The sequence below is a fragment of the Ursus maritimus genome, unplaced genomic scaffold (assembly GCF_017311325.1).
Source record: "Ursus maritimus isolate PB19 unplaced genomic scaffold, ASM1731132v1 scaffold_6, whole genome shotgun sequence".
Lineage (NCBI taxonomy): Eukaryota > Metazoa > Chordata > Mammalia > Carnivora > Ursidae > Ursus > Ursus maritimus.
The window spans coordinates 28,629,604-28,657,490 of NW_024426774.1; the positions used below are offsets into that span (position 1 = coordinate 28,629,604).

At 47.6% G+C, this 27,887-nt stretch overlaps 1 protein-coding gene and 1 long non-coding RNA gene across 6 annotated transcripts in view; one reads left to right on the top strand and one right to left on the bottom strand.

Annotated features, from left to right (window-relative positions):
• The window catches only part of CRIM1 (cysteine rich transmembrane BMP regulator 1), a 187,105-nt gene that overhangs the window by 147,574 nt on the left and 11,644 nt on the right, over positions 1-27,887 (top strand). For 2 of the 5 annotated variants that reach the window (XM_040623086.1, XM_040623088.1), the window contains exons 10-14: positions 132-253; positions 1,416-1,625; positions 5,109-5,324; positions 9,114-9,335; positions 26,221-26,415. In XM_040623086.1, coding sequence (XP_040479020.1) covers positions 132-253; positions 1,416-1,625; positions 5,109-5,324; positions 9,114-9,335; positions 26,221-26,415 — 965 coding nt within the window. Of the gene's footprint in view, positions 1-131; positions 254-1,415; positions 1,626-5,108; positions 5,325-9,113; positions 9,336-17,324; positions 18,389-26,220; positions 26,416-27,887 lie in introns of those variants that run through there. The other 3 variants (XM_040623087.1, XM_040623090.1, XM_040623089.1) reach the window with 3 other exon arrangements.
• LOC103671584 lies at positions 13,507-23,690 on the bottom strand. The gene is made up of 3 exons (XR_570971.2): positions 22,704-23,690; positions 15,155-15,236; positions 13,507-13,809 (listed from the first exon to the last, which is right to left on the bottom strand). It is a non-coding gene; the product is annotated as an uncharacterized LOC103671584 (long non-coding RNA).

The following is a 27,887-nucleotide window of genomic DNA, read 5'->3' on the forward strand; positions in this document are numbered from 1 at the left end:
TTTTTGAGAACGTAAGTCACATTATTCTGCGGCATATAGTAGCATCACTTCGATGACCCTTGGTCTGAGCTCCTGGACATCATTTGAGACTTTTGGATTTTCTGACCTCTGACAAAATTTTATTTACCCAGGAAGAATAAGCACGGCTGTGACCTCTGTCGCTGCAAGAAATGCCCGGAGCTCCCATGCAGTAAAATCTGCCCCCTGGGTTTCCAGCAGGACAGTCATGGCTGTCTTCTCTGCAAGTGCAGAGGTAAGTGTGAACCCATGACCCTTCTTGCCCCCTCAGAGCAGCCAGGGCTCAGAATCAGAGAACAGGAGGACATCATGTAAATGAAACAATGTCTGTGACCGTTGTCTACTCAGACACAAATGTCGCTCTCTATGGGTCCATCCCTTTTCCTTCCATCTCATTGGAATAAGAGCTCAGAATAGAATTTAAAGCAAGCATATAACGGACAAGCACATTTGACCAAATGAATGACTTCTTAGCTCTACGGATTTACCCATGTTAGGAACGTTAGCCTAAAGCACCTTGACCTTGACCTCTGTAGAGTCTGTCCGGCAGTGGCTTGATACAATTGATGCCGCAGAGAGCCCTTTTCGGAGCCGGTGAGGGTGGGCGTGGCTACGCAGCCCGCTTATCTATTTTCTAGTAACACAGTTTTCTATGAGAATTTAAACTGCTGAATCCGCACATGCCAGCCTCCGTCTGTATGTACGCACGAGTCCTGGGCATACATTCAGTCTGGGACTTCCCAGTTCGAGACATCCCTGAAGCCACGGAGCCTGTGCCCTAACTGCCATTTCTGCCCGTACGCCAGCTCCAGCCTGCCCCTCCCCCCCCCACACCCGGTATGCTTTAGTGGTCAGCATGATCCACAGGTTCAGGAGAAAAAGGGTCCCTCAAGTTGGTTGTGTGTTTTTTCAAAGTTAGGCGCTTATCACCCATAACAGTGTGTTTAAGGGGTCAGAGTAAACAAAAATCTAGTCACTGCTTTAACTGTTCCACTGAACAAAAATCCGTGAGTTAGTTTCAGAAGGCCCAGGATTTCCCCATTGGGTGACTTCTAGAGTGATTCTTCTGCATATGTGAAACGTATGCGTACCATTCGCTATGAAATCAGTGCTTGTTTACTGTATAAAATATGAGGATGTAGAGGGAAAGGGGTAAAAATCAACTATAATCCTGTCAGGAGGAGAGAAACATATTTGCGGGTTTTTTTCGTATTTTTCTTTTTTCAAAATTGAGAGCTTATTAACTTAAATTCTTTCCGTGAGCCTTTCCCGTGTCAGGAACTGTCCTTCGTACCCGTGATTTTTGGTGGCTGGGTAGCATTACCTGTGAGGACACTGCAGGCTGTTTCTTCTGTGCAGTAGCTGCTGCTTTACCAGGCTGCCTTCTGTCTGTCCAGAGGTCCCTGCTTCAGCCGGGCCACCTGTCCTGTCAGGCACATGTCTGTCCATGGATGGCCATCATCATAAAAATGAGGAAAGCTGGCATGATGGGTGCCGGGAATGCTACTGTCACAATGGACGGGAAATGTGTGCTCTGATCACCTGCCCGGTGCCTGCCTGTGGCAACCCCACCATTCATCCGGGACAGTGCTGCCCGTCATGTTCAGGTAAAAGCTGGCTGCCATCTTGTGCGCTCCCTAAGCAAATGACTTCTGCCTTGTAGGGCCTCCTCACATCTGTGTCTCTGGGGGACACGCAGGGGACGACCCCTGCAGCACGTTTCAACTCTCCGTGGCTTTTGTCAGCAACGGCCACAAAATCAGCCAGGTGCTATCAGTGATTTGCCAAAGACCAGAGAAAATGCTCAAACCCTAAAACGACTCTCCTCGTTTTTTGATGGTGTACTCAGTGGTACTGGTCTTGGAACTGTATTTTTGTAAAGGTTTGCGGACCTAATGTACTTAAACTCCAGCTCTCCATTTTACAGATAGTGTATTAAGGCTTGAGTGTTTTAGTTAATTGGAAGGGATTGATGCTAACTTTATTCCATAAAAGCGTATTATTTATAAAGGAATATTTGAGAGGGAGAGACTTAACAAAGTCTGTGGCTGTTGCCCCTTTTTAAATTAATGGCTGTGTGTGGTGCTCTTGCCAAATGGAGATGTTTAGAGTGACCACACATCCCAAACATTTAAAATCCTAATGATGGTAATCAAGAGAAGTTGCTAGAAGAACAGACCAGATTATATAACTCAAGGGGTCTGAACTATGGTTGTCAATAACAGTAATTATTACCATAATAAACCTCATCTAGTACCTTTCATCCAAAGAGCTCAGCATAGTCTTACATTTAGGATTTCTTCCTCTCTGCGGGCACTTGAGTTAGGGAAAAGTGTGCTTAAGCAGTTTTTCATTTGAAAAACAGATGCAGAAATACCAGCTCTCTTACCCAAAGTCAAATGCTATGTCAGAAGGCCGGGGAGAAGTGAAGTCTCCTGATTCTCACATCAGGTCTCTTTTAAAGTTGGAATGGATGTGCTGTCAGATTTCAGAGCCCGAATTACTCCTCCTCTGGTCAGTCTGTCCCACGTCTCTCTGTAGACGAACCCACCTATGCAGTGGGTGCCGTCAGGAACCTGAGACCTGTCTTTCTCCAGCAAGGCAGGCCCAGCCTGAGAGGGGAGGTGGCCTTGCCTGCCGTGGCCGGGCCGTGGGGAGGGACCCTTGAAGACCCTGTTAGCTCTGAGCGTCTACACCCCTCGATAACTAAGGTATCAGAGTGACAGGCAGCCCCATACCCCTGTAGGGACCGGTTATCATGTTTGTTTTGTTTTGCCCATAGTTCAGTCCTATGTGTCCCACACTGAAAGTTTCCTTTTTCACATGTTTTGCTAATTAAATATGAAAAACTACTAGTGTCCATTGACACAGAAGATAAGTGAGCAGTTTAATGAAACAGCTCTGCGTTGATTCTTTGGGGAAGGAGAAATCATCTGTTCCCATGAAGACCCCATGCTTTAGTTTTAGGCATGAGTGTATGGAGCGTGGACCGCACCTGGGTCTTTGCTAATCTTGTACTCACCAAAGAAGTCTCAGCCAGACTGGTTCAGATGCAGAGACGTTACTAAGAACAGAGGATGGACTTAAGAACTGGAAGTCAGTGGAACCAAAATGAGTTTTCTCTGTTACAGAGATAGGGGAAATTCTCATATAAACACACACAGCATTACTGACGTATTCTTGTGGGTGGTGAATATCTGGATATACACGTATAAACACACACACATACATATATATATGGATATGTAGATAGATTTTTTCCAAAAACCTTTAGTGGATTACCACGTACATTCTTCTCATGAGAGACCCCAGAGCCGTTGCATTCAGGGATTCCTACTTTAAATATTTTCTCCCCTTCATTCAGGGATCAGCTGTTTTCCTTTCTGGGATAGGTGAGCAGCTTCTAAACTCCTGATAGAAGACTCACCAGATGATACTGTTTCTCGGGTGTTTTCCCCCTCTCTCCGTTTGTCTCTCGTCTCTGACTCTCCTGCCACCCGTGGGTTTGCCCTGAGGCACAGGGCACGGCGGAGAGGTGAGCGAGAGAAGACACCCGCAAACACGCACCGCTTTCTTCTGACCACTTCCTTCTGAGTCAGCGTGAACAAGGGCAGGAATTGGGGAGCCGCTCTTAGTCCTTCTTGAAAGGAAAAGGCAGTAAGGGAGACTTTCCAAAATTAGTTCATTGCCGCTCTTTTGAACAGTTTTTGTCTCCTCTGTAAACCATCTCGTCCCAGCTCACTTTCCTTCTGATTTCCTTCCTGTCCCCTTTGCTCAGAATCGCAGAGTTTGCTCGTGGCTTATGCACACGAGCCCTGGCTAGTGTCTGTTCCCTGTGATGTGTCCACTTGGTCAAAGTGCCAGTCTCTCTGCGTTCCCTTGAGACGAAGCTGTAGGCACAGTTGCCTTCTGAGCTGAAATCAGCCCACCCTGCTGCCCGTCATCAAAGTGGTCGTCTCGTGCTGACCACCACTTGCAAAGTCACAGCAGGGGAGCTCCTCAGAGATTCCAGGTGTGAGCACCCCTGCACAGACAGGGGAGCTGTCCTGGGGCTTCAAGCAGGAGCTGGCCGCGGTGTCTCCAGACTGCCCCTTGGCAGGGTCACCACTGTCAACGCCTTCTTGAAATGCTTGTGTTTGGATTACCCGAATGTGGTTAATGTCCTCATATTGCTCGTTTCCCTGGCACAGCTCTGGGGCAACTCACAGCACCTCTGCAGACAGGCTAAACATTCAGTTCCTTCTCTGTCATTATCATCTCACCAAGACACCAACATCGCCTCTCCTCTGGGGAGAGAAATCATAGTTATCGTGGGTCTCTGGGCATTGACCTCTCCTGATGATGACATCGCCAAGCAAATGTTTAGTCTCAGGTGAGGGTTTCCAGACTGTTGATCCTGAAAGAGCATTCCTGCTCAGTTTGCTGGTGGCTGGTCTCGGCTGGGGTGTGGTCCACTCAACAGGATGCATTTCCAGGTATCAACGTCCTCAGTCAGGATCCTAGAGATAATGAAGTGGATGGGGCACCGACCAGTTGGAGGTCGTGTTTAATCTGGAGGCATAGCCATGATCCAGTGGAACACAGTCTTGGGTTCAAATTCCTTGTCTGCCATTAATACTGAGCCCTCTGTTCCTCGTATGTAAAACAGGATCCTAGGACCTACCTCACAAGGTCAGCGTAAGGAATAAATAACATAGAGCACTTAGCATAGAAAGTGGACCACAGTAAGCATTCAGTAAGTGAGAGATTGTTATTCTAGACACTTCCGCACATTCAGAGCTGCCCTAAGAGGCCCTGTTCTCTTCTCAACAGGAAGAGTCCTCTCGAGGTAATTGAATTCCCTTATTGAATTCTGTCATTACTGTTGACAGACTGGAACCACTCGAACTTCCCTTCTTGAAACCAGCTCTTCTTGCCTTCTGTTTCTGTGCACGGACTATTTCCTCACTATTGTCTTGATAAGAGTAGAGGGAGCTCTTCTGCAGCCACTTCTTCTCTGTCCCTTCGAGCAGACAGCACCAGGTACTTCAGGAGTTGGTGAGACTGCAATTGAATAATTTCTTGTGTTTTCATTTTCTGTCATTTCCCAGATGACTTTGTGGTGCAAAAGCCAGAGCTCAGCACCCCCTCCATTTGCCACGCCCCTGGAGGAGAGTACTTTGTGGAAGGAGAAACGTGGAACATCGACTCCTGTACGCAGTGCACCTGCCACAGCGGGCGGGTGCTGTGCGAGACGGAGGTGTGCCCGCCGCTGCTCTGTCAGAATCCCTCGCGCACCCAGGACTCCTGCTGCCCGCAGTGCACAGGTGACCGCGCCGCGCACTGCGCGCCCCGGGCGGGGGAGGCTGCCGCGCAGACGCTGTGACCCTGTGGGATCCGCAGGGCTCATGCCGAGCCCGGTAGCCGGAAACCCGGTAGCCGGTAGCCGGAAACCCGGACAGGAACCTCTGGAAGCCTGCTTCCTAAATTCATTCCCTTCCGTCAGCCACAGATTTATGTAGTGAAGGTGCCTTGCATCTGGGGTGCCTTTGGCACAAGAAAGATTGTTTTTCTGCCATTCTTTTTTCTTAGCTTTGCATCTCAAGAGACACTCCTGCTGCCCCAAATTATTCCAGATGATTTTGCAACGGTGAAAAGTCGTCTTTGTCTTTCACAAATGTGAAGAGCAGTTATTGATAACTCACATAAAAAAAATTCTTTGAGATATATAAGGGTGGCAAAGATACTTTTGAGAATGTTAAAACAGGAAATTGCTAAAATATGCATGTTCACCCCCTCCAGCCTGGGGTGATTAATAAATGAAGATCCGAAAGTATTAATTTGACTAGCACCGCACGTGTACAGAGAGTATTGTTTTCTTTTCACGACTCAGGTAATCTGAGGGTAACTTTACCCTGGCTGGTAAATTCATGGTCGTGATACATATACAGCAAAAGTGTGTCAGGATTTTAAACCTAAGTTCCTGGTTTTGTAACTAAAGTAGCACTTGTAATTAACACCGAAATATATTCCTTTTTTCCAGAAGGTTCGTTGTATATACCATCACCGAGTTGACAACATAACTCGTTTTATTTTGTTCTTGCTTAATCTTTGGTCTTATCAATTTAAATTGATAACCATTTACTTTCTCAGTGTATATTCTTCGAGTCTTTCTGCTCAGTAAAACATAGACCTCTGTGTTTCATTACTTATTTTTTATCCCTTCTATTCGTATGCAAACCCTTGTAATGTTTTCCTGTTCAGCTCCTAAGACACCCCTGAGCACCTGGCCCCAAGTTTATTACCTTACGCCTGGGTGGCTCGTCCTTTCTTTATGTGTAACTCAAGAGATAACTTCTGTGCTAGCTTTCGTCTTAAACATTAGGACTTACTGCTTTAGATATCAATATTCCAAAGGTTACTCTTACATCTGTGAATAAGAGAATTTCTGGAATGCTCTTCTTTTAAAATAAGTCACCTGCCCCATAATTGATCTTTCTAAACTTTCCACGAATACTTGTGTTGCATCGATTTTAAAAAGTCTTAAAATGTAAAATATCATTTTCTTCACAGTAAATTCCAACAGTAGCATTGATAAACGGTGTGTTTCACATCTGGAAAAAGCCCATCTGTAATCTTAGGATATTTGCATCCTAACATATTCCAGAAATGAGAAGAGTTGTGTCCCTTGTGGTGATTGTTTCCCCTAGGGTACCCTGTTATCATCCCCTCTGTCCTTCTACTTTCTCTCTCTGGCCTGGTTCAGAGCAAGGTCTGGAAATGGAAGTGGGTTCATGAAGAAAGATCGAGCATCCCTGTGGGTGGTGATAACTTCACCAAAGTAGGGGAAGGGAGAGAATAGAATAATACTTCTTTCTTTTTAAAGATTTATTAAATCTCTTTCATTCTTTATTGTTTAGAGTTGGAAAGAAGCATAGCATAGAAGAGAGAGGGAGATAGAATAGAAATAAAAAGAATGCATGACACCAGTGAAGGAATGGATAAAAACAAAACAAGAGTTAGTAGTTGGAATCGGAAGTAGAAAGAAGGGGTCCCTGCGGCAGGAAGACAACAGGAGGAGAGGCCCAAAGAAGGAAGTTACCATGGGCAAGATTCCCAGATGACCTTTTCGGCCAGGGTTGGGTTAGTGGTCTCTGCATCTCAGCTTCAGCTCCCCCTCCCCCTCCAGCACTGACCACACATTCCCATGTCCCCGGGGCCTTCTGTAGGCCCAGACTCTAGGGTATTCATTTCACCTGTTGTTTCATAGCCCCAACACTACTGTCCTGCTCCCTCTTCTAAATGTTTAGATTTGAGGGTGGACACTGCTTGCAAGGGTGAAGCTATCGTAGCCCAGAGGAACCTGGTGGCAAAATTATCCATGGACGTGGATGACCCCGACAAGGTTACTGGGAAAGTAATCCCATCTCATCATCTTTAACCCATATAGATGTCGTCTGTGGAACTGTCCCTAAAATTAGACCCAGAGCACATTTGGAGCAGTGGAACCAGTGTCTCTTTTCCCCTTGGGACTGCCTTTGGGACTGGCAGTAGGAGATAGGGTTCCATGATTTTGAGGCGAGGGCATGGGCTCAGTCCATTTTGCCAACGTCCCTCTGTTCCTCAGAGAGAGCCCAAAACAAAGCAATTGCCTTGCTTCTCAGGCTCTTGTCAAATCCAGCTTCATGGCTATCGGATGTATTCATGCGGTGGATAGAAGGGCAATGTGACCATTAGAGCTTCCACGTCACAGGGATAACTACCTGTCTATCCCAGTTAGTTCTGTTGTGTGGCTGAAAATAGCAGACTTCATGAAATTGATTATGAAAGGAGCGTATGATTATTCCTTTGAGCGGGTGGCCCCTGAGAAAATGCAGAGGTTTGCCAGGAAGGACATCATGGCTGTTTCTGAGCTCTGGAGTGGTGAAGGGGGTTGGCCGCAGCACGGTGACATTGCTAACCTAGGAGCCTCACTGTCATGTTTTTCCTTGTTACATTCCAGTCAGGTTCCTGCTTGAGGGTACAGCTTTTTATGTAATTTCAGCAGATGCCAAAACCCAAAGGGATCTCTGGGTTTTCTGGTAACACTGCTTTCTGTTTCAAGTCGTAACTATATCTGGGAGCCCTCTGGTCAAAGTCTTTAAATAGCAAAGACACAGATGACCTGCGGATGATTTCTGTGTGGGTACATCCTTATGAGTAGATTTCCAATAATCTTTCAGCCATTAACGCAAATGCCTGAACATCGGGATGGGACATACGGGTGTTTCAGGAGCTGTAATGAAAGTCTGTTTGGATATTGATAGATACTGATTGGTTGGGACTGCACATAGGTGTTTCGGTAGGTGAGGTGAAAGTCTGTTTGGATACTGATTGGATATTGATTGGTTAGGCCTGCACATATGTGTTTCAATAGGTACAGTGAAAGTCTATTTGGGTATTGATTGGTTAGGACGGCACATAGGTACAAGTGAGAGAAAACCCAGCGACAGTTTTTAGACAAGTTTCTTTTCCATACATTACAAGAATTTTGGAGGCAGATGTTTATCAGCATTGATTCGGTGTCTCGGAGATATCAAGGTCCTTCTCCCACACGTATGATCAAGATATTACAGCTGCAGGCAAGACACAGATTCAAGGCAGGAAGAGTGTGGGAGGAGCACCACGTCTGCCCTTCTATTAAGAAAGTAGAAGCTCTCCCAGGAACCCCCTCATTTAGCCACAACCCGGTGACGTGGCCGCCTGGAAAAGCAGGGCACAGGACTGTCTTGTTTGACTTACACCTGCCCTGATCCAAATCCTCATCCACCCACCCAACCCTCCAAAAACCCCAGGATTTTGTGAAGCTACGGAGCGAGAGTAGAGTGAATGTTGTGCGAACTACTTAACAGAATCTCTGACAAGTCTTTTGTGGTCTTTATGGTTTTGCTTTTAAAATGTACGACCCTGCACAAATCAGACTTGCTGTTTTGTTTCTGAGTCATTCTTACAGGAGGCACACAGAGCCCCAGGGACCGAGTGCGCTCTTCCTAAGACGGAGTGAAACTCACTGCGTGGCGAGTTGGGTGGCTGGTGGCATCTCCTGTTCCCTGCTGACCTTATGTTCATTCTTCCAGATGAACCTCCCCCGCCTTCCTCATCCCATAACGAGAGCGTGCCGAGTTACTGCAAAAACGACGAAGGGGACATCTTCCTGGCCGCCGAGTCCTGGAAGCCTGACGTGTGCACCAGCTGCGTGTGCAGGGACAGCGTCATTAGCTGCTACTCGGAGTCGTGCCCGTCCGTGTCCTGTGAGAGACCTGTTTTGAGAAAAGGCCAGTGTTGTCCTTACTGCATAGGTAAGACCAAGAAAAAAAATCCTTTGTTTCTACCGGTGGCCATTGAATCTACATTGACAGCCATTTGCATAAATCGGTTCGTGTTTGTAACCTGCCCCACGGACCCGAAGGAGCAGTATGAGGCAGGAGAGCGATGCAAAAGATGTGTTCCCGCGAGTCAGCCGGTGAGGAATGAGGAGAGGCTCTCTCAGAGTGCCGCGATGTTCCAGCGCAGTCCTCTTCTCTTGGGCTCTTTTGCTGTTTCAGCATTTTCAGTACCCAACGCTCTTTCTCCACCCTGTCACTTACAGGGGCTTTTTGTCCATATTCAGACACATACTAACGTACACTGAGCGCATGAAGCTTGCTGCTGCCTTGAAATCCAGTAAATACGAAATGCTGAGTAATGTCCCGGTTATTCCTCTTGTCTGCTGGCACTCCACTGATCCCATTTCAGCCCCGCAGTTAGTTGTCCATGTCAAGGGCCTAGGGACACAAAGTGAGGCCGGAGAAACCGACAGAGGCCTCTCCTTCTTGTGACGCATGGGGATGTAGCCTGTCAACAGAAGACGTCTGTATGTTTGCCCCTGCCGTCTCTACTGCAGCCGGTCCTAGGGACATAAGCCAGACGCTGCTCTGGAGTCCGGAAGGCGAGGCTCGGACAGCTGGCTGCTCTCATAAAGGCACAGTCCCCGCTCCCAGGGCTCTCTCTCTCTTATTGCTTCTGTGTTGAGTAAAGCTCATGAAGTCAAGAGAAAGACAGTGATGCGTCTCAATCCAGTAGCAACCTATCAGAGCAGCAGGTAAAAAATGCGGCCAGCTATATTGATTGCAGGTATCGTGCACTTACTGTTGGAGTTTTTTGCATGCTTTTTAGATACAAGTCTTTATGCGTATTTGGGGTGATACTTGAGGAAAGGAAGAGATCTTCTGGCCACAGTGCTTTCTAGCAGTTCCTGTAGATGAACTGATGAATGGCACTCAGGTACATGTTGGCCATAACTCAAGCTTATCAAGACAGCTGCTTCGCCTTGACTGCTCGACCTCTGGCCACTAGACGGGAGACCACTTCCCCTGAGTCTTATTCTGCGTGTTGGTATAGAAGAGATGCAAAGATGTTCTAAAAACACAGTTTCTGCTCTCAGGAATTTTACAGCGCTTAGATTTTTCTCAATGTAATGGCCAGAGAGTATTTAAATGTATGTTTTCAAGCTGAATTCTTTTGATAGAGTGACCACCTATGGAATTTATTCTTCAAGCCATGATGCTTTGGAGAGAGAAATGGGGGCTATTCATCAGGATGGGACAATAGCTCTAGACCAGGACTGTCCCAAGCAGATCGGGCCATAGAGCTGCCCTACCTCTTGGTGACCAACACCTTGGGTTCTGCTGTGATACCCATAAGCTTCTTAGCTCCTAACTGAAGCCCCAGAAATGTATCAAGGCATACATCCAGCTGGGTGCTGCTTAGCTTTTCAAAGAGCTGCCAGTGTTTATACAAAAAAAGGTCACTGCCTTTGCTGAGACATAAACAAAAGTATCAACTGGCCACTATTTCAGGCCAGGGGATTGGTGGAGAGGAGGGATGGACAGCCAGGACTACCATGTTTAAATATCAGAACTTCTGTGCAGCAGATTATTTTGTTTAGATAAAAAAAAGTTCTTGTGTTTTGCTACTTAATCGGTAAATTTGTAACTAGTGAATTATTCATCTAGTAAGTTTGTTTCCATATGATAAATAGTAAATCACTTCTTTTTCAAAACAATTTAACAAATTTAAACTCATGGAAAGAAACCTGCAAGTCCGTATTCTGTGTCTTCCTGTATGTTGTTGTTTTGGGGTTTTTGTTGGTTTGTTTTTTTGGCCTTTCTATTTCCCATTCCAATTCCTTCATGATTTAGACTATACGTTCTTCTTTAGTGTGGAGAGAAAAACACCAATTTGGTCCAAATTTTTTATTTTGATTTGAAGTTAGTTTGCAAGCAGTTTCACTGTTTTGGTTCGTATAAGCTCATACTAGTGTAGCGGAAATTATGTTTTGGTTGCCCCCCGAACACACACACAATGATGCAGGTGTAATTGTATCACATAAATCTAAGGCTTATCTTCAGGGTAACATACTGGGGAGACTTAACGTTTGATGAGTGATGCTGTAGGCTGTTACTCCTCCATCTCAGTGCTTCATACGTGCTGTTTTATTACTGAAAGAGTCGCTGAGCCCCTTCAGTATACATCCTACGTATTTTGCAAGTAGCCTGGTTAGATTGGCTTCATCCTTTCTCCCTCTCATGCCCAAGCATACGAAGTCAAGTTCAGTCCGTGACTGTGACACCAGGATTCCCTATCGGACTCTCCAGTTAGCTCCCTTGGCCTCTGCAGGCTTATTCTCTTATCAGCTTCCCGTCAGCCCGGGCGCCCTGTGAGGGCTCCAAGCCCGGGCAGTGCCCACACACGCTGCAGGCAGTTACTGGCTGTGCCTCAGTGGCAAAGCCTGTGTCACCGTGCAGAGATAACCTAGCAAAGAAACAGGCCATCACTTTGCGTGTCCTGAAGCACCCGGTGATTTCTCCAGGAGGCCCAGGGGACCAGTGCTTGCGTTGTCTCCTGTTTTTTTAGGCTCTTGGTTTGAAACCAGCTCCTCCGTAACCTAGATCGTCTGTTCCCAGGATCATACGTGCCTCACCCCAGCCTGCAGTGCTGACCTCACCATGGCTGCGGGTCCCTGGATGGATATTCTCCCTAATTAGATCTCTCAAATACGGATTTCTAAAAACCTCAAACCAGCCTTTAATCTGACTTCTTTTTTTAGTGATAAAACCCCTAAACAAAAGTATGCTTCTTTCACCTTGTGAAGTATCCTTTTTTCTTACCGTAAGAGAATGGAAAAGTGGTGATCCTACGAAAAGTGGTGTAATTATGAATATTTGTGTTCCTTTCAGCTAAAGTATCCAGTCACTAATGTGCAGTGATAATGCTTTTCTTTTGATGTGTGAAGGCCTCATATTATGTGTGCTAATTTAATAGAATGTGTAATACAGACATAATAGGATTGATGATTAATTTTGGAAAATGAACAGCTTTGTCTCATTACTTATAATACCCCTCATTTGGGGATTCATCCTTGTACTAGAAAGAAACTAAGTAGTAATTACCCAATCATTTTAATGGAACACTTTCTGATTCCCTAATTTTTTATATTCCAGTTTTCTATGCAAATACAAATTTAGATGTTATTTTCATAGGCTTTTTGACTGTAATGATGGCGTAAAGGATGGGGAGCAAGAATCAGATGACTTGAGCACGTAAATCAGGTGAAGGTAAAAGGTCTGGTGGGAATTCTAATGTGCGATGGCAGATTGGGTATGTGGTTCCTTGTAAACAGCAGGTGCCTTCAGGGTGACACACTTCACCATGCAAGGCAGCATCACGGCCTTATCACTGACTACATCCTACATGCCTTTCTAGAACCTTCTAGAGCAAAAATGATTTTGGTGAGGTCTTTCTTCCATCGCTCCTAGTTGACAGTAAACAATTCAGCCAGCAACCCTTACCTAGTAAGTGCCTATGGGAATGCTGGCCCTGACCACACCCCCCTTGCTCTGATGTCTGTGTGGATGATGCTTCTGCCGAGGACCAGACTCTAGCAGCTTCTCTGAGGGGCGTCCCCATCAGCATCCTGGCAGACCCCTCACCATGTCTAGGAGCTTAGTCATTCCTGGACAAATGTAAAGAAAGAGCATTACACTGATCATAAAGACCTTTCTTAATTTAGCTTGTGGGATCCTCAGGCCCACACTGCCGCTGCATCCTACCTGCTGTTGACGCTGGAAATGGAGATGCTCAGGTGTGCCCGTTGGTCAGGCCAGGCTATTAGAACAGGACTGGTCCTTAGTAAGCAGCTCCTGTGCCGGCCAAGTCCTGTTACTCAGGCTTAGAATATCGTTTTGAAACTTGGGATTTGGCAAGTATTTATTTCTTTGTGGCCGTGTGTTATTTCAGAAAATATTTGAGGTCAGATATTTAAAGTCCTGTTTGTTGGCTGGAAATCTCTGAGTCAGTGCATCTTTCTCACTTAAGAAACTTGTCAAAGGTCAGTTCTTGTTGGATGCTAATCAGTTGTTTGTGTGTGTATATGTGAGATATGAAAGGATAGGTTATGAAACTTACGTAACGTATATGCTATGAAAGTATATATACAAGTTATAAAATATGTGTGATGTGAACAAAATTAAGATACTCTCATTACATGTCTCTAAGTTCGGTATCTTTTAAGTGTCTTTAAGTATCCCCTATCTTCAAGGGTCTGGGAAAATGAGTTCTGTTATGCGTGGCACCTGATCACACATCTCTCTGATGAGGGGTTAGCTTGTTTTTTGTATTTATTATATATATCTTCATATTCGAGTTAGAGCTTTCATGTGGAGTCAGGCTGGCTTGGCGCACTCCATTGGTTGTGATGGTACGGTTCTGTTTCCTCTCTGTTGCGATCTTCAGCTAGAAAATGATTAACAATATATATGTCCTTAATAGGGCAGCACCAACAATTTCTGTCAAGTCAGTCTGTTGTACACCGTTCGTTTTGTTTGGATGTATGTCTGTGATTATGCTAATTTGTTTAGGTATCTTTTCTTAGAGATCACAAATATAAATAGTATCTCTTTGGAACATCTGTTGATCATTGAGTATTTAACTCAGCCCAGGAATCAAACATAGCAAATAGTTAATTCCAAATCTCGAAGACATACAACCCATAGAATTAAAGGTTGTACATTTTTAAGCCATAATGTGATGAGACTGGCATCTCCGTTGCAACATTTTTCACAGCTGTTTCTCCAGTGTGTTTCCTTAAACACTTCTGTGTATTGGGAAGAGAACCTACTTTGGAAGCGAAGGTTATGATCCCCCCTCTGGCACATACTAGCTTTATGTCTCCGTGATAGGATCTAACCCTCGCTCAGTTTCCCCATCTCTGAGATGGGGACAATAATATCGTTCTCTGCCTCGTTAATGCTTCAAAATGAAGTGACATAATGCACACAGTGAATGTGCTTGGTCAGCACAGTGTGCACGCTCAGCTCGGTTCAGTGACAGCTCTTCCAACACGGGGTGCCGCCGATCTGGGGAGCGGGCCAAGTGGATTCTGGTATCGCACTTTAAATATAGCACCTGCCTCGCTGCAAGAGAAAGGCCTGGATATAGCGTCCCAAGGAGGAGCTGCTGAAGGACAGGAATATTTCAGGTCATGCCCCCGTGGTGTACCTCGTCCTGCACATCCTTGGCTTACACAGCCCCCCCACTGCTTCAATCACTGTATCGTGACCAGGTGGACGCGGCATGCTTTCTAAGGCCCTGTAGTGCCGCAGGGCTGGGGCAGCGCCGGGCCCACAAACCTCAGCACTTCACTGACCTGTCCTGCCTCTGGACATTGCCATGGGAGAGAGAATGGAGCTCTTTTAGTTTTTGTTTACTTTGAGAGGCTAGGCCCATTTGAGGAGTCCGTGAACTTACAGTGCGTGCTCCACCATGATTCCTACAGACCACGTGACATCTGTCATCGGGGTGCACTGTCATCAGGAAGAGCCCCAGTACGCTTCCTGAACATTCGTCAGGGCTCTGGGTTCCTGCGATCCCAACACTGCAACCCAGGTGGTCCCAGATAGCGCTGAAGTGGTTTAAGTGGAAGGAAGGGAGGGGGAGGGGGATGCTTGTCTGTGTGCTGTTTAAAGGGTGGAAGACGACAAACACTGTGGTTGTCATGCCCTGGACTAACTTTGGAATAAGTCTCAAGTTGTCCCGACAGAAATAAACGGTGTTTGATTTCAGCTTGTTTAGGTCTTACCCTGCACTCTGGGAAGCACCTCGTCCTGCTCACTCCATGTGCTGCTTTCTCTTCGCACCTCCGTGTCCTTTCCAGGCTCTAGCTGTGGAAACAGAAATCCCAGTGAGCCTCTGAGTGGCGTCGTCCTTACCTGGGCTCCAGCACACGGTCTGGTGTGAAAGAGGTCTCTTGCACAGAAGGGAGGCCGACGTTGCTGTTTCCAGAGATTCATGAGCACATGCCTTTTATTTCCGTCCAGGAGACCAACCTGGATTTTGAATTCTCTAATGGTTCTCTAATGGTTTTGGTTCTCTACAGGAGGGTGACATTTCTGGTGAGGGCCTGACATCAGTCAGCAGATCCTGGGGGCGGGATCCCCACGCAGGCTGTGATGACAGGAGCCTTCTCTGGGAAGTCCAGTGGTTTCCACGTCAAGGCTTTCTTAACAGGATCCTGTACTCTTCCACCTAGATGGCTTCCTTTATGTCCTAAAGGAAGTACGCTGTTTTCCGTAGTTAGGCCGCCTTCATCTTTCATTGTTACTGCCTGCCTTTTAGACGACATTATGTATTTCCAAAATGGTTTCCGGGTATAATCTCCATGAAGGATTGTCGGCCTTATAAGAGATGGGATGTCAGTTGAAGTTGAAAATGGAATATTTCCCTGAACTTCCATCCATGAAATGCTTCCCTCAGCCCATAACAGACAGTAGTGCACTGATTAAGTCCTATCACTGAGAAATTGTGTCCTCTTTGCGTGCAGTCAGAATCAGCCAGAAGTCCTCATGGTTACCAGTTTGGTGAGATTTCTGTTCATAGAGCTCAGGAAAGTTTATAATTTTTTAAAGTAACTTTATTACCTATTTTTTCCAATATGTTGAAGAAACCTGAAAGGTTCTTTTGGCCTTTACTAAAATACACCTAGACTCCCACCCCAAGAAATAGAAGAAAAGAAAGCACAAATGGACTTCCCAGAAAGGTCTTAAAATGGTGGTCAGATCTGCTTTCAAAGTATTTGAGACATTATATAGACGTAGGGGTTGGCCTACATGGCGGTACTTGTTTCGGTTTTCTTTTTATAAAAATGAATTAAGAGCAGATGTTTTATTTATTAGAAGCTAGAAGTTATAAGGGACTCGGGTTTTGAGTTAATAAATATTTTTTGCATTTTTAGCCAAAAACCTTTAATCGTGTGCTGACAGAATCACTGTGTATTAGACCTGTGCCTCATTGAAATTGTCTATGCCACCTGCATCCAATCTCAGCAAGACTTCAGTTGAGTTCCACGTTTCCATTCTCTCCAGTCAGGAAAGGTCCAGTGGGCCAGCTGTTGAAATCAGTCTTCATCTGTGCCTCCGAGTCTGTGCACCTCTTGGTGACCTGCGAGTTATTTGCTCGGATTCCTTCTTCATCGTGGTTTCTGTTTGTCTCCTGTTTATATAAACAGAAGTAAAGCTGGTTTCTCAAACAGGAGGCACACACATTCGATTTCTTCTCCAGACGTAGAGTTTGTGCCCAACTTTGGGATGCAGAAATGAGGATGAGATCACAGGCCAGGGATTTGAGTATTTTATCCCTTAAAAGAAGATAGAATAGTAGCATTTTATTCCTTTGTGGCAGTTAGAGATCACTGCACAGCAGTGTTAAATTTTTAAGGGAAAATTTTTAAAGGTACTTTCCCTACACTTCCCAGAGTGAGCCACTTCAGTGGTAATTCTTGGCTGCCTTTTTCACCCCCGTTTCTGAATCCTATCACCCACAGTGTACCTCATACCTTCCCACACCTGCCTTAGTGATTGCTCACTAATGCTTCTGTCAGCCCCTCAACCTCAAAGTTAGGAAACCAAATCGAAGCAGAAGTTGTTGTCAGAGCCTGCAGTTGGCACAGCTTTGCACAACCTTGAGCACATGCGCCTGGCCCTGGAGTCCTGCAGAGCCGGGGAGATCCTCCCATCCAGGAGCGTCTCCGGTGTTCAGGACCGAGCTGTCACAGGGACGCGTGGGAAGGACCAGCACCCCTCTTCGCTACCACGGTGGGTTATGTCGCGGTCGGACTTATTCCGAGAACAAGAGCTGCGTTTAGTCTCTTGGCCCCTGGGATCGCAGAGTAGAATACTTTTCGGGACTCTAACTAGCAACTGGAGCTTTGCGAGAACCAGTGCCGTTTCTAAAGCTGCCCGCCTTCCTCCCAGGAAGCGACTCCCACACCACCGCTCTGACTCCGGGACCACCGCAGCCAGGGTTAGCGCCCGGAGCACCTCTCCAGGAAGGTGGTCTCCTGGCAGCATTTGAGGAGTCCAGCGATGGCATCGGCTCAAGGGCATCTTTGTTTTCAGACCCTTCCTCGGAGGAGTGGGGGGATGTCTGGAGATGCTTCCTTCTCAGAGGCTAACGTGCACCCCTCATCGCGGTCCGATTCAGAGCAGGGCCTGAGCTCCCACGTCAGTGAGTCCGAAACACTGAGTTGGGTCTTTATAGAGGAAGAGACACTGCAGCTGTGGATTCTAGGGCTTCCCCAGCTGTTAATTCGCTTTACGGTATAATTAGTAAACGAGCTCAAGAGTAAAAGCAAAGTTCAACTTCAACAGCCTCTTAGGGCTTCTCTAGAAGTAAGGTGGCAAAGTTTGAACCGTTGGAAAAGTCAGCTTGAAAGGAGTTCACATTTCAGGGCCTCGCACTTCTGCCTCCCCAGAATCAGGGAAAACGAAAACCAAACACTGAGTTCTCCAAATTCCACCACTGAAAGGCATGGCGTACTTTAATTCTAGGCCTACATGATGCCATATACCGTTGCTTGTATTTGAGTCCAAAGAAGATAAGACACGCGTCTCTGTGCTCCCTGAGTTAGACGGCCCCACAGAAGGAGCCACCGCGCACGAGGGCTCTGGGCTCCCAACGCGGCGTTGGCCACGGCCACCGAAGCAGACCCCCATCCCAGAGCAGGGACTTTGTTTCTGAAGGAGGCCAAAAGTCATTTCAAGCCTGGTCTGGTGGATGAGAGAGGCCAGAGCTGAGGAAACCAAATACCAAAGCTGATCTAAACCAAGGAGTGGCCATAAAATGGTAACTATCTTCATTGCATGGGTCAAAATTTGGCTCTGGATACCGCTGCAAAAGGAGAATTCCAAAGCCGTGTGAAGCAAGGGCAGTATCGTTGGGCTACGTTTACAGCCCTCTACAGTGACTGCTTAGGAAGGGATCACATTTGTTCGGATATATAACTCCTGATGTGTTTGTCCTAAAAATAAACCTTATTATATTAGTGTCCTGCCTCATGTTTTTCTTGGAACATTCTCCTCTAATCCTCTTCTTCCGAGAGAAATGTTTAAGAGAGATTTGCCTAAGAAAGACCGTGGGTCCTCAATAACCACTTCATTATCTGTGTTCCTTCATAGGACTGTGCCAGACGTATGATGCGGTCAGTTGAAGGGTAAATTACCTTTGACGACGAAGACCTTAAGCCCCAACAAATGCAAGGGGCAGGAATTCTAAGTGCCCGGTTTTAGAGTTAGTAATCACCGTATTCATTTGTGCGGCACTAGGACGTGGCCGTCCCTGAGGTTACCCGGCCGGGGTACAGGGGCCTAAAGGTGTGCGGGGACTGTGGTCCACACCCACATTGGTTCCCATCCTCGCCTTGCGCCTTCCTAGCCGTGTGTCTGGGGCAAGTCACATACTCTCCCCATGCCTCGGTTTCCTGTGGAATTGGGGTAATACCCGGTCCCATTGGGCTGTGGAGATCGAGTGGAAAGGACTTCTATAAATCACTTAGCCCGGTAGCTGGTACGTAGTAGGCATTCAGCAAGTGGGAACTCCTATTATTAGGCATCAATGAATAAAAATAATGTCATCGTCAGTGTAAACAAACCAGTTGGAGGGATAAATAGCACAGTCAGATGGCACAGCCCACTCCATAGCCAAATATAAACCGCATAGACCACTTTTAGTTGGATGTTCCCGTGTCTCCATTTCTGCGTCCTTCTTCAGCCAGAGTGCTGAGAGCGCTTTTCTGTGTACTTCCAGTCAGACTGTGCTCCTTCCCACAGAAGACTACAGTGACTTTATTACTTAGAACCTCAGATTGTACGGAACGGCCACCGTGTCTCCCTATAGACCAAGTCGTTTCTAAAACTCTCGGACAGCTTTCTCAAATTAACCCAACTGTGCCGCGGAAGGCGGTAGCATAACCAGGAACAAAAAGAGTGTGTGAGATCCAGGGGACCCCGAAATCCATCGATCAGCCCAAGTGACTCCATGGTTTCAGGCCTCTGTTTAGATCTTTGCCTTTCAGGTAAAATTTAGTCAAAGGCAGAAATATTTGTATAAAGCCTCATTAAGCAAACTCTAATGAATGAATCTGGGCCGCATAGCAGCCTCCTGGAAAGGATCAGTCAGAGCTTTCCGAAAACCAAGAATCCTCCATTTGTTTCGCATGAAAATTCAGTGGTCTTACATGGGGCTTTGTTTTAAAGCACCTTTGAAGAAACACACTTGATCATCATGAAACATACTGATACTGTGGTTCAAGCTGGTCAGATGTGAAGATACCGTAGAAAACACGCCCTCTAAGCAGAGGCGGGGAAGCATTTCTCTGTTACTGTCTCTGAAACGGATCTCCTCATGGATTGAAGGCCGCGTCCTCAGGCCTGCTGGTCCTGACGTAATACACCCAGAGCTAACCGTGGCTCACCCCACAGCAGCACGTTGGAACCAGCGGCCCTCCCCTGAAGGTGTTGTGTACTTTCCAAGGAGCCTTGACCACGTGAAGAGGGTTCTGCGTGTTCCTGGAATGGAAGGAAAGGAGCCACTGAGTCGAGCTCAGCGTAGAGAACCTGAGCCTTGCAGTCGGAGGGAGATTACGTGGGATTACGTGGGCTCCGCCATGTTGTGGTTTGGTTACATCAAGTTACTTCCCCTCTGTAAACCTGAGTCTCCCCAAGAGGAGAGTAGACTGCCCTCCTCCTTGGGGTGTCCGCGAGGCCGAATAGGATCGAGCCCCCGAGCACAGAACCTGGGCACCGTGGATGCTCAGCAGATGCTCTTCGGTTCTTCAGTACTTGGCACCTGGATCCCGCTTTCAGAACCACTGGTGTTTCTCTTGTCTCTACCGTTTGTCTCCTCTGACCTCCAGTCTTTCAGAAGGTCAACTAAGGGTGCTGTTCAGCGTCATTCAGTTCTTAGATCTTGTGGCCTCGCTGAGCTCTGCACTGTGAGCTTCAACATTGGCTCAGACTTCTGTGCGGACCTTGCGGTCCCTCAGTCCTGCAACCAAGTGCCTTTACAAGGTCTTTTTGGAGGCACTGGTCCCCTTTTCAGTCTCTGGCACCTCCAGGGAGAGACTCGTTCTTTGAGGCAGTGCTACCAACCGGCAATTGATGGGCATCTATCTCGGCTCTACCCACCACCACCCCCAGTTTGTTTTTTCTTTTTTTTACAGTTTTATCGAGAAATAATTGACATATGTCACTGTATTAGTTTAAGGCATGCAGGGCACCTGGGCGGCACAGTCAGTTAAGCATCCAGCTCTTGCTTTCGGCTCAGGTCACGATCTCGGGGTTGTGAGATCAAGTCCCGTGTCGGGCTCTGCAGTCAGCGCAGAATCTGCTTCAGACTCTCTCTCCTTCTCCCTCTGTCCCTCCCCCCCACCTGGGTGCGTGTGCACACGTGCATTCTCTCTCTTTCTCTCAAATCAATAAATGCTTTAAAAAAGTAAGTTTAAGGTGTACAGCATGATGGTTTGAGTTACATGTATTGTGAAGTGAGCACCACCATAGCTGTAGCTAACATCTGTCATCTCATGTGGATGCACTTAAAAGAAATGAGAACTCTTAGAATTGATTCTCTTGACAGCCCTGCTGTCTGTCCCACGGCAGTGTTAGCCGCAGTCATCCTGCCATACATCACATCCCTAGTGCTCGTTCATCTTACAACTAGAGGTTTGTATCTTGTGACCACCGTCCTCCAGTTCCCCCTCCCCCTCCCCCACCTCTGGGAACCACAAGTCTGATCTCTTTTACTGAGTTTGGTGTTTTGTTCGTTTGTTTAGATTCCACATTTCAATGAGGTCGTGTAGTGTTTGGCTTTCCCTATTTCACTTAGCCTAATACCTTCAAAGTCCATCCATCTTGTTGCAAATGGTAGGATTTTTTTCATTTTTATGGCTGAATAATATTCCATTGTGTGTGTGTGTGTGTGTGTGTGTGTGTGTATAACACAACTTCTTTGTCCATTCCATCAGTGGATACTTAGGTTGTTTCCATGTCTTGGCTCTTGTAAATAATGCTGCCATGAACATGGCACCCCCAGTTTTTAAACCTTCCTGATCTCAAGTTGGAATTAACTTAGTTGAAAATGATCTTGAAGGCAAGATGCTTCTGAGATAATCTGTAATGAGCAGAGCTTAAATGGAGTAGAGATAAACCAGTAGAAGTACCTGGAAATTCAGTCCGTGTCAGTCAGCCCACTGCCTGAGGGGAATGGCTTAATTACAACCACTGAAGGCCCCGGACGTGTGACCCATGTGGCTCGCCCTCTGAGCGGCTGCGTGGAGCCTGCACCAGTCCTCTGGGGGTGCTCCCAGTAGATTGCATCTCAGTCTTCCTTGTCATCATCACATGGCTGCTTTGAATTCATAGTCTTCACTGAATTTCGGAAAAGATCTATTTTTGTAACAAAATCAAATAAGGAGCTTCAGTTTCACCCCACATATAGTCAGAGTCCTTGGTTTGACCCATCATCACCTCCAAGTCATTCAGAGTAGTTACTCTCCTATGTCATTTTATAAATATTCTTTTAGAAATGATCTACAGTTGCTGAGTCAGGAGTTACATGAACTCCGTCATGCAGTTGATCTTCAGTGTTTCTTCCGTGGTGTAGTTTCCTTACAGTCTGCTCAGGCTCTTCAGAGCGAGCTGCTGGCGTTCGAAAGCACCACGCCACGTGGCGAGGTGCTTCGGAACCGGGCTCCGATCAAGCTCTTCCCCCTCAGTATCCTCGTGTGTGTATTCGGGGGTGGGGTGTCAGGAGGATAATGCATGCTCGTGTGTGTGTGTGTGTGTGTGTGTGTGTGTGTGTGTGTGTGATTTCCATTTTATATATTGCTGCCTACTTACCAAAAGTAACTGACACTCATTGCCAAAAAAAAAAAAAAGTGAAGAGAAAAACTCACCAATTCTGACAGTTACCATTAACATTGTCGTTTCTTTCTAGACAGTTAATTTTCCTCTTTACGTGATGGCACTTGTGCTATGCATGATGCCTTTTAATAACTGCCCAGTATCCTCTCACATGATTGCACTGAATCATTTAAACATTCTCTTCTTGTTAGACACAGATTTTTCCCCTAACTTCTTGCTGTTATAAATAATATTGTGATGAACATCCACCAGAAAACACTTACTTTAGGCCTTTCCTGATTATTTCCTTGGGACAGATTCCTAGAATTACTGGCTTAATGGAATATACACTGTGCAGAGGCACGGGAGGGGGACCTCCAGTTTTGCCAGTGGCCCCACACGGTCCACAGCTTTCCTCCCTGAAGCTCCCAGTGACTGAAATTTGACCTCTTTTACCTTGTTGCGCCCCCGATTGGCTCTGTCCTGGCGGCAGCTTCCCGGTTGTGTTCACGCAGAGAGGCCGAAGAGTTGGAGGATCAATCACTGCACTGCTCATCGATCACTAATCCCCTGGAATATCGGAGGAGTTCCATAAGGCCTGACCAGGTCCCTCACAAACTCCCCGTTTGTTGCGTAAAGCAGTAAGATGACTCCTCTGTTGGAGTCACCTCTGCCCGGCCTCCCGCGCAAGAAGGCTTGTCCCTCTCGTGTCCTCAGCATCGTATCCTGATGGCTGTTCTCAGGAGTCTCTCAAATCTCGCCTCGCCTGCCCACCTCCATCCACGCCGCCCTCACCTAGCCCACGTCACATCCCCGTGAACGGTATCCTCAACTTCCTTCCCCATCTAGTCCTCCAGCTTGCCCTTGGCCAGAGCTCTCTTCTTACCATTAAAGGGGCTGAGGCGCCTCCCCTCCTCCACAGGAAGGAATCTCAGTACGTCCGTCCGCTGCTACTGAAGGCCCTGTACCATCTGACCCCAGCTTCACCTCCACACACACACACACACACCCTCACTCACTCTATACAGCCTGACACTCTCACTGCCCTTCCGACCTGGCAAGCTTTTGGACACACTGTCTTCTGCTTGGAATGCCCTCCCCCCAGCTTCTTTGTTCTTTGTCTTCTGCTCCTCCCTCAAAGTGAACCTCGAACACCAAGTCCTGAGTGATGCCTTCCCCGGTTTTCTGCGGCAGTTAGTTGCTTGGCCCTCCATGTTAAATTCACAGGGGCAGGGGTTGCTGTGTTGTTCTGTGGAGAGGGGTCCGGTCCCCAGGCCTGTTCCACCACATCTCTGCAGTCCTCTGGGTCAGGGTTGTGGTCATGCCTTCTTTCCCACTGATGGGAAGAGTTTGTAGAATCAACAAATGAATGTCTTTATAATGTTTAACATATCATGGTTATTCTTAATGTCAGTGTAATTTTTCACAGATGATTTTCGCCTCATAAATAAGAGTAGCATTAATTAATTAAATTTCTTAAAATGTGTCTGCCTAGATCCTGAGAAAATACAAACCAGTGCTTGGCCTTGACTCGAACCCCTTCTTATGAAGTCCCCATCCTTCCTTAGTTCATGCTTAGAGTTCGTTCCCTCTTGTCTGAGAGGACTGGCAGAGACGCCTTTGGGAGGAAAAGCACAGCAGAAAGTGCTGGATGAGATGGGCAAGGAGTTTAACCTTCTCTCTTCTAAGGTCCTTGCGCAGTAATCCATTATTCAAATTTTATGCCATCATAGGAGCTGTTACAAGGTTTATGTAAAATATAATCAGTGATATTGCTTTATGAAGAGATGCTTCCTTTCATAAAGAAGTCTCTGCATAATAGACTCTAGATTTGATGGCAAATCTAATGTCCTCAATGAAAAGTTGGCTGGAGGTCAGAGTATTACTTGAATTGGGTTCATTAAATGATTCCACTGAGCCATTTGACATGTGCATTTGAGGTATCTTAATGAAGTTGCCTCCCCTGAGGATTCCAGGCTAGGCAGAAACTTCTGTCATGGGTTTGGTTCGAAAGCCTCCAGTTAAGTTTTTAAGCTGAACCATCAGTGTTCCGGAAGCCTTTCTGTGAAACATTGAGAAAGACAACAAAGTATGTTTTTTCATAGACAATGAGAAAGCATTTCTGTTCACAACTAGAACTTCTGTGATTATTCAGTATCCCTCGTTCAACTCAGGCAGCAGTACTGAGAGAAACTGTGAAGGAATGTTGAGAAACAGACTGTGCATTCTAATCCTTGACCTGCGTATAGAACTCTGCAGGGACCGAGACACAGCTAAGGAAATAACATTTTAGGGTGATAGGACATTCTCAGAGTCATTCATAAGGTGCATATGCTTGAGTAATTGGTAAGAAGAGAACATGGACACCAAAAACAGATGAAAACATTTCCGTGAGCCTCCTCTGGAAGAGCTCAGCGGGCAGCTGTGAGCTGGGTCTCCACAGACAGCAGCTTCTAGCCACCTTGGAGCAGGTGGCTGCAGGTCGGGGTTGCTCAGGGAGCATGGCACCTGATGCCCACGTTTCTCCTCACTGCCACAGGCATCCCAGGCTCCATCCTCCGTGTCTGGGCAATAAACACTGCCTCCATTAGGAATGAAAGAACCCTGAGCCCCTAATATCACTCTTTCCTACGGAACTTTCCTTCCAGATTCCTTTATAATTTTTTAATGATCAGTGACCAGTGGTCCGTAGATGTGCCTTTAGAATCTCAACATAAAATTTCCCTGGGTTAGTAGGAGTCGTCCAGTTATTGGCCTGTCCAGGGACAAGGAAGTGCTCACCCGTTTCCCTGTTGGTCTATCCCATCTCTGCTGGGCACTGGGGCCACACTTCGAGCCACCGTTTTTGAGCTCTGGGGAGAAGGACTGGCTGTAAAATATGACCACTCATAAGTAAGTTCGGGTAAACCAGGAGGCAGCATTGAGTACAAAAGAAAGGAACTTTCTAGAAAAAAGTTGGGGGAGGGAGGAAATGAGGATGGCAAGAGAGACTGGAGAAGAAAGGAGAGCAAAGGGTTTTAAGCTATAAATTCTTATACATAAAAATAACTCCTAAAATACATTGTTATCAGGGCACCTGGGTGGCTCTGTTAAGAATCCAACTCTTGGTTTCAGCCCAGGTCATGATCTCTCGATGTGAGATCAAGCCCCGCTCCACGTCAGGCTCCGCGCTCCGCATAAAATCTGCTTCACAGTCTCTCTCACCCTCCCCTCCTCCCCCCAGTCGTCTCTCAGTGTCTCTAAAGTAAATAAATAAAATCTTAAAAAAATAAATATATGTATGTATTATTGTCAAAAATCGTAGTTTGCTGGGAAAATGGATTGAACTGAAATGAGGTTGTTCCTAAAGTAGAAATGCCTTTGTTGACGAGAGGGAAATGCATCCAGCATCGCTGAAGAATGAAGGTAGTGGTTGTGTCGGTGCTGATGCCCCCTCTGATGCCCCCCCCCCCCGCCGCTTCCCATGACGTGCCACGGTCATTCCTTACTACTCCCTGAATTATTTACAAAAAGGTGAACTGAAAGTAGGAATTTCACGAAACGTCTCCGTAAATATACTCAGCTGGACTTTTTATCTCCTTCCACGTAAAGCCTCTGAACGTGTCTCTACCTCTTTGTTTTTTTCGTGTAGGGTGCTCACCAGCCACCCAATGTGAGTGACTTTGCATTTTTTGCAGTGATCCAGTGACACTTGCCCACGGGCCCCATTCCCACCCAGCTGGAACGGTCACTGCCCCGTGTTAGTGTGCACGGCCCTTGGTCAGGTTCACGCCACAAGACGAGAGCCCTCAGCCTTCTCCTGAGCCGGGGAAAAGAGCGGTTGGGAACGGGGGACGCACACGTTTCGCCAAATTCTGGAAATCCTGAAACGCGTTGTGTCTGTGCAGTGCCGCTGCCCTTTCCGTCGCAGGGGTCACGAGATAATGTGCTTGGTCCCATCACGCGACTCCAGCCTGTGCTGTTCTTTCCCTAGAAGACACGATTCCGAAGAAGGCAGTGTGCCACTTCAGCGGCAAGGCCTACGCCGACGAGGAGCGCTGGGACATTGACAGCTGCACGCACTGCTACTGCCTGCAGGGCCAGACCCTCTGCTCCACCGTCAGCTGCCCCCCGCTGCCCTGCGTCGAGCCCATCAACATGGAAGGAAGCTGCTGCCCGATGTGTCCAGGTACCTCAGCGGGGCTCCCGGGCTGCGGCGCCAAGCGCGCGTGACCCTGGAGCGGACTCGGATCCTGCACCGCTGCCTCGCGGGGCCCAAGCAGTGCGTGGGCCCAGCCCAGGTTCCCCATGCAGGGATGGGGTGGGGGGGTTGAGAGGCTGACGTCAGGGCGAGTGCCTGATTGTGGTTCCCCGCCAGCATGGCTCTGGTTCTTCCGATTTGCGTTCTCTAAAGACCGTGGCAGCCGGGGTCAGTGCGGGCTAACTAGCCCGTGACAATGGCCCAAGATCGGACACGGTAGGGAATTGCTTCGCTGCCGTCACGAGGTGACTATACATCAGAACCCAAGTGGAGGAGCTGCTTCAAGACTGCAGCTCTGTTCAGCCTTGTTCAGTCCATCAAGCCCAGCAGCACCCAGGCTGGCCCGGGCGGCCCGCTCCCAAGCCCACTGACGTCTCTTCCCACGGAGACCCCAGCCGGCAGCCGTGGAAACCCACGCCTGCGCCTCTCCCCCCATCCACCCTTCTGTCCGCTCCAAGTCTCCAACCTCGGCCCCCCACCGCTGCCGGATCCCCCCCAGGCTTCTCCTTCCTTCCATGTCTATATCTCGTGCCCTAGTCGTCTGCCCCTCGTCCCAGAAACGCAGGGCCTGAGCCCCCGGCCGCACAGCCTGCGGGCAGCGTTCCAGACCCCAGCCCTCCACACGCACACTCCGCCGGCAGTCCGGGCCGCCGAGAGCGTGCGCTCTGTGAGTGAGTCAGGAGCCTTCCCATCTCCCCGTTGGTTTTTGTGTTTCCTTGCTGCGTTACGTTGGAGAATCTCGTTCTGTGCGTTGCGGGAAGCAAGGAGTCCTGGCAGCTGGGCGTCTGTACCGTGCGGTTGTACATGGGACAGGAGTTGCGTTGTCTGCACTCATTCGCCTTTTGTTTAGGTGTTGTACAGACTCGCCTGAGTCGAGCACTTCTGGAAATGTCCATTTCTCCCCTGTAAAGGCTGGGGTGTTCGCCGCCTCGGGAGGCTGAGCTCTTCTCAGGGCCTTCACTTGGGTGCTCTTCCTGCTCTGTCTGCTGGGCCTCGTGTAAGGTGCTGCTGGGGAGTCAGGTTCACTGTGCTGCTTTGTCACTCTGTCTGCACCCGGCAGAAGACGGAATCCTTGACGGTCACGCACAGAGGAACGAGGAAGAACGTGGGTCTCTCCTGGGAGCTGGTTTGTCTGCTCCACGCCACCTGTCTCACGAGTTCCATACCCAGTAAGATGCTTCTGGGGTACAAACGGTGAAAGCGACCTTTTGTATCCAGCGGAGATTCACTTAGGGCCCTCTGTGCTCGGCACTGGGGAGACGGCAGAGAATTCAACAAAGCACCGGTCCACATGGAGCTCCAAGTTCATGGGGAGGGACAGACAGCAAACAAGTAAACGAGTAAGAGACAGCACCCAGGGTGAGGCTGAGGGCTACGGCACAAAGTGTAGCCAGTCGGGG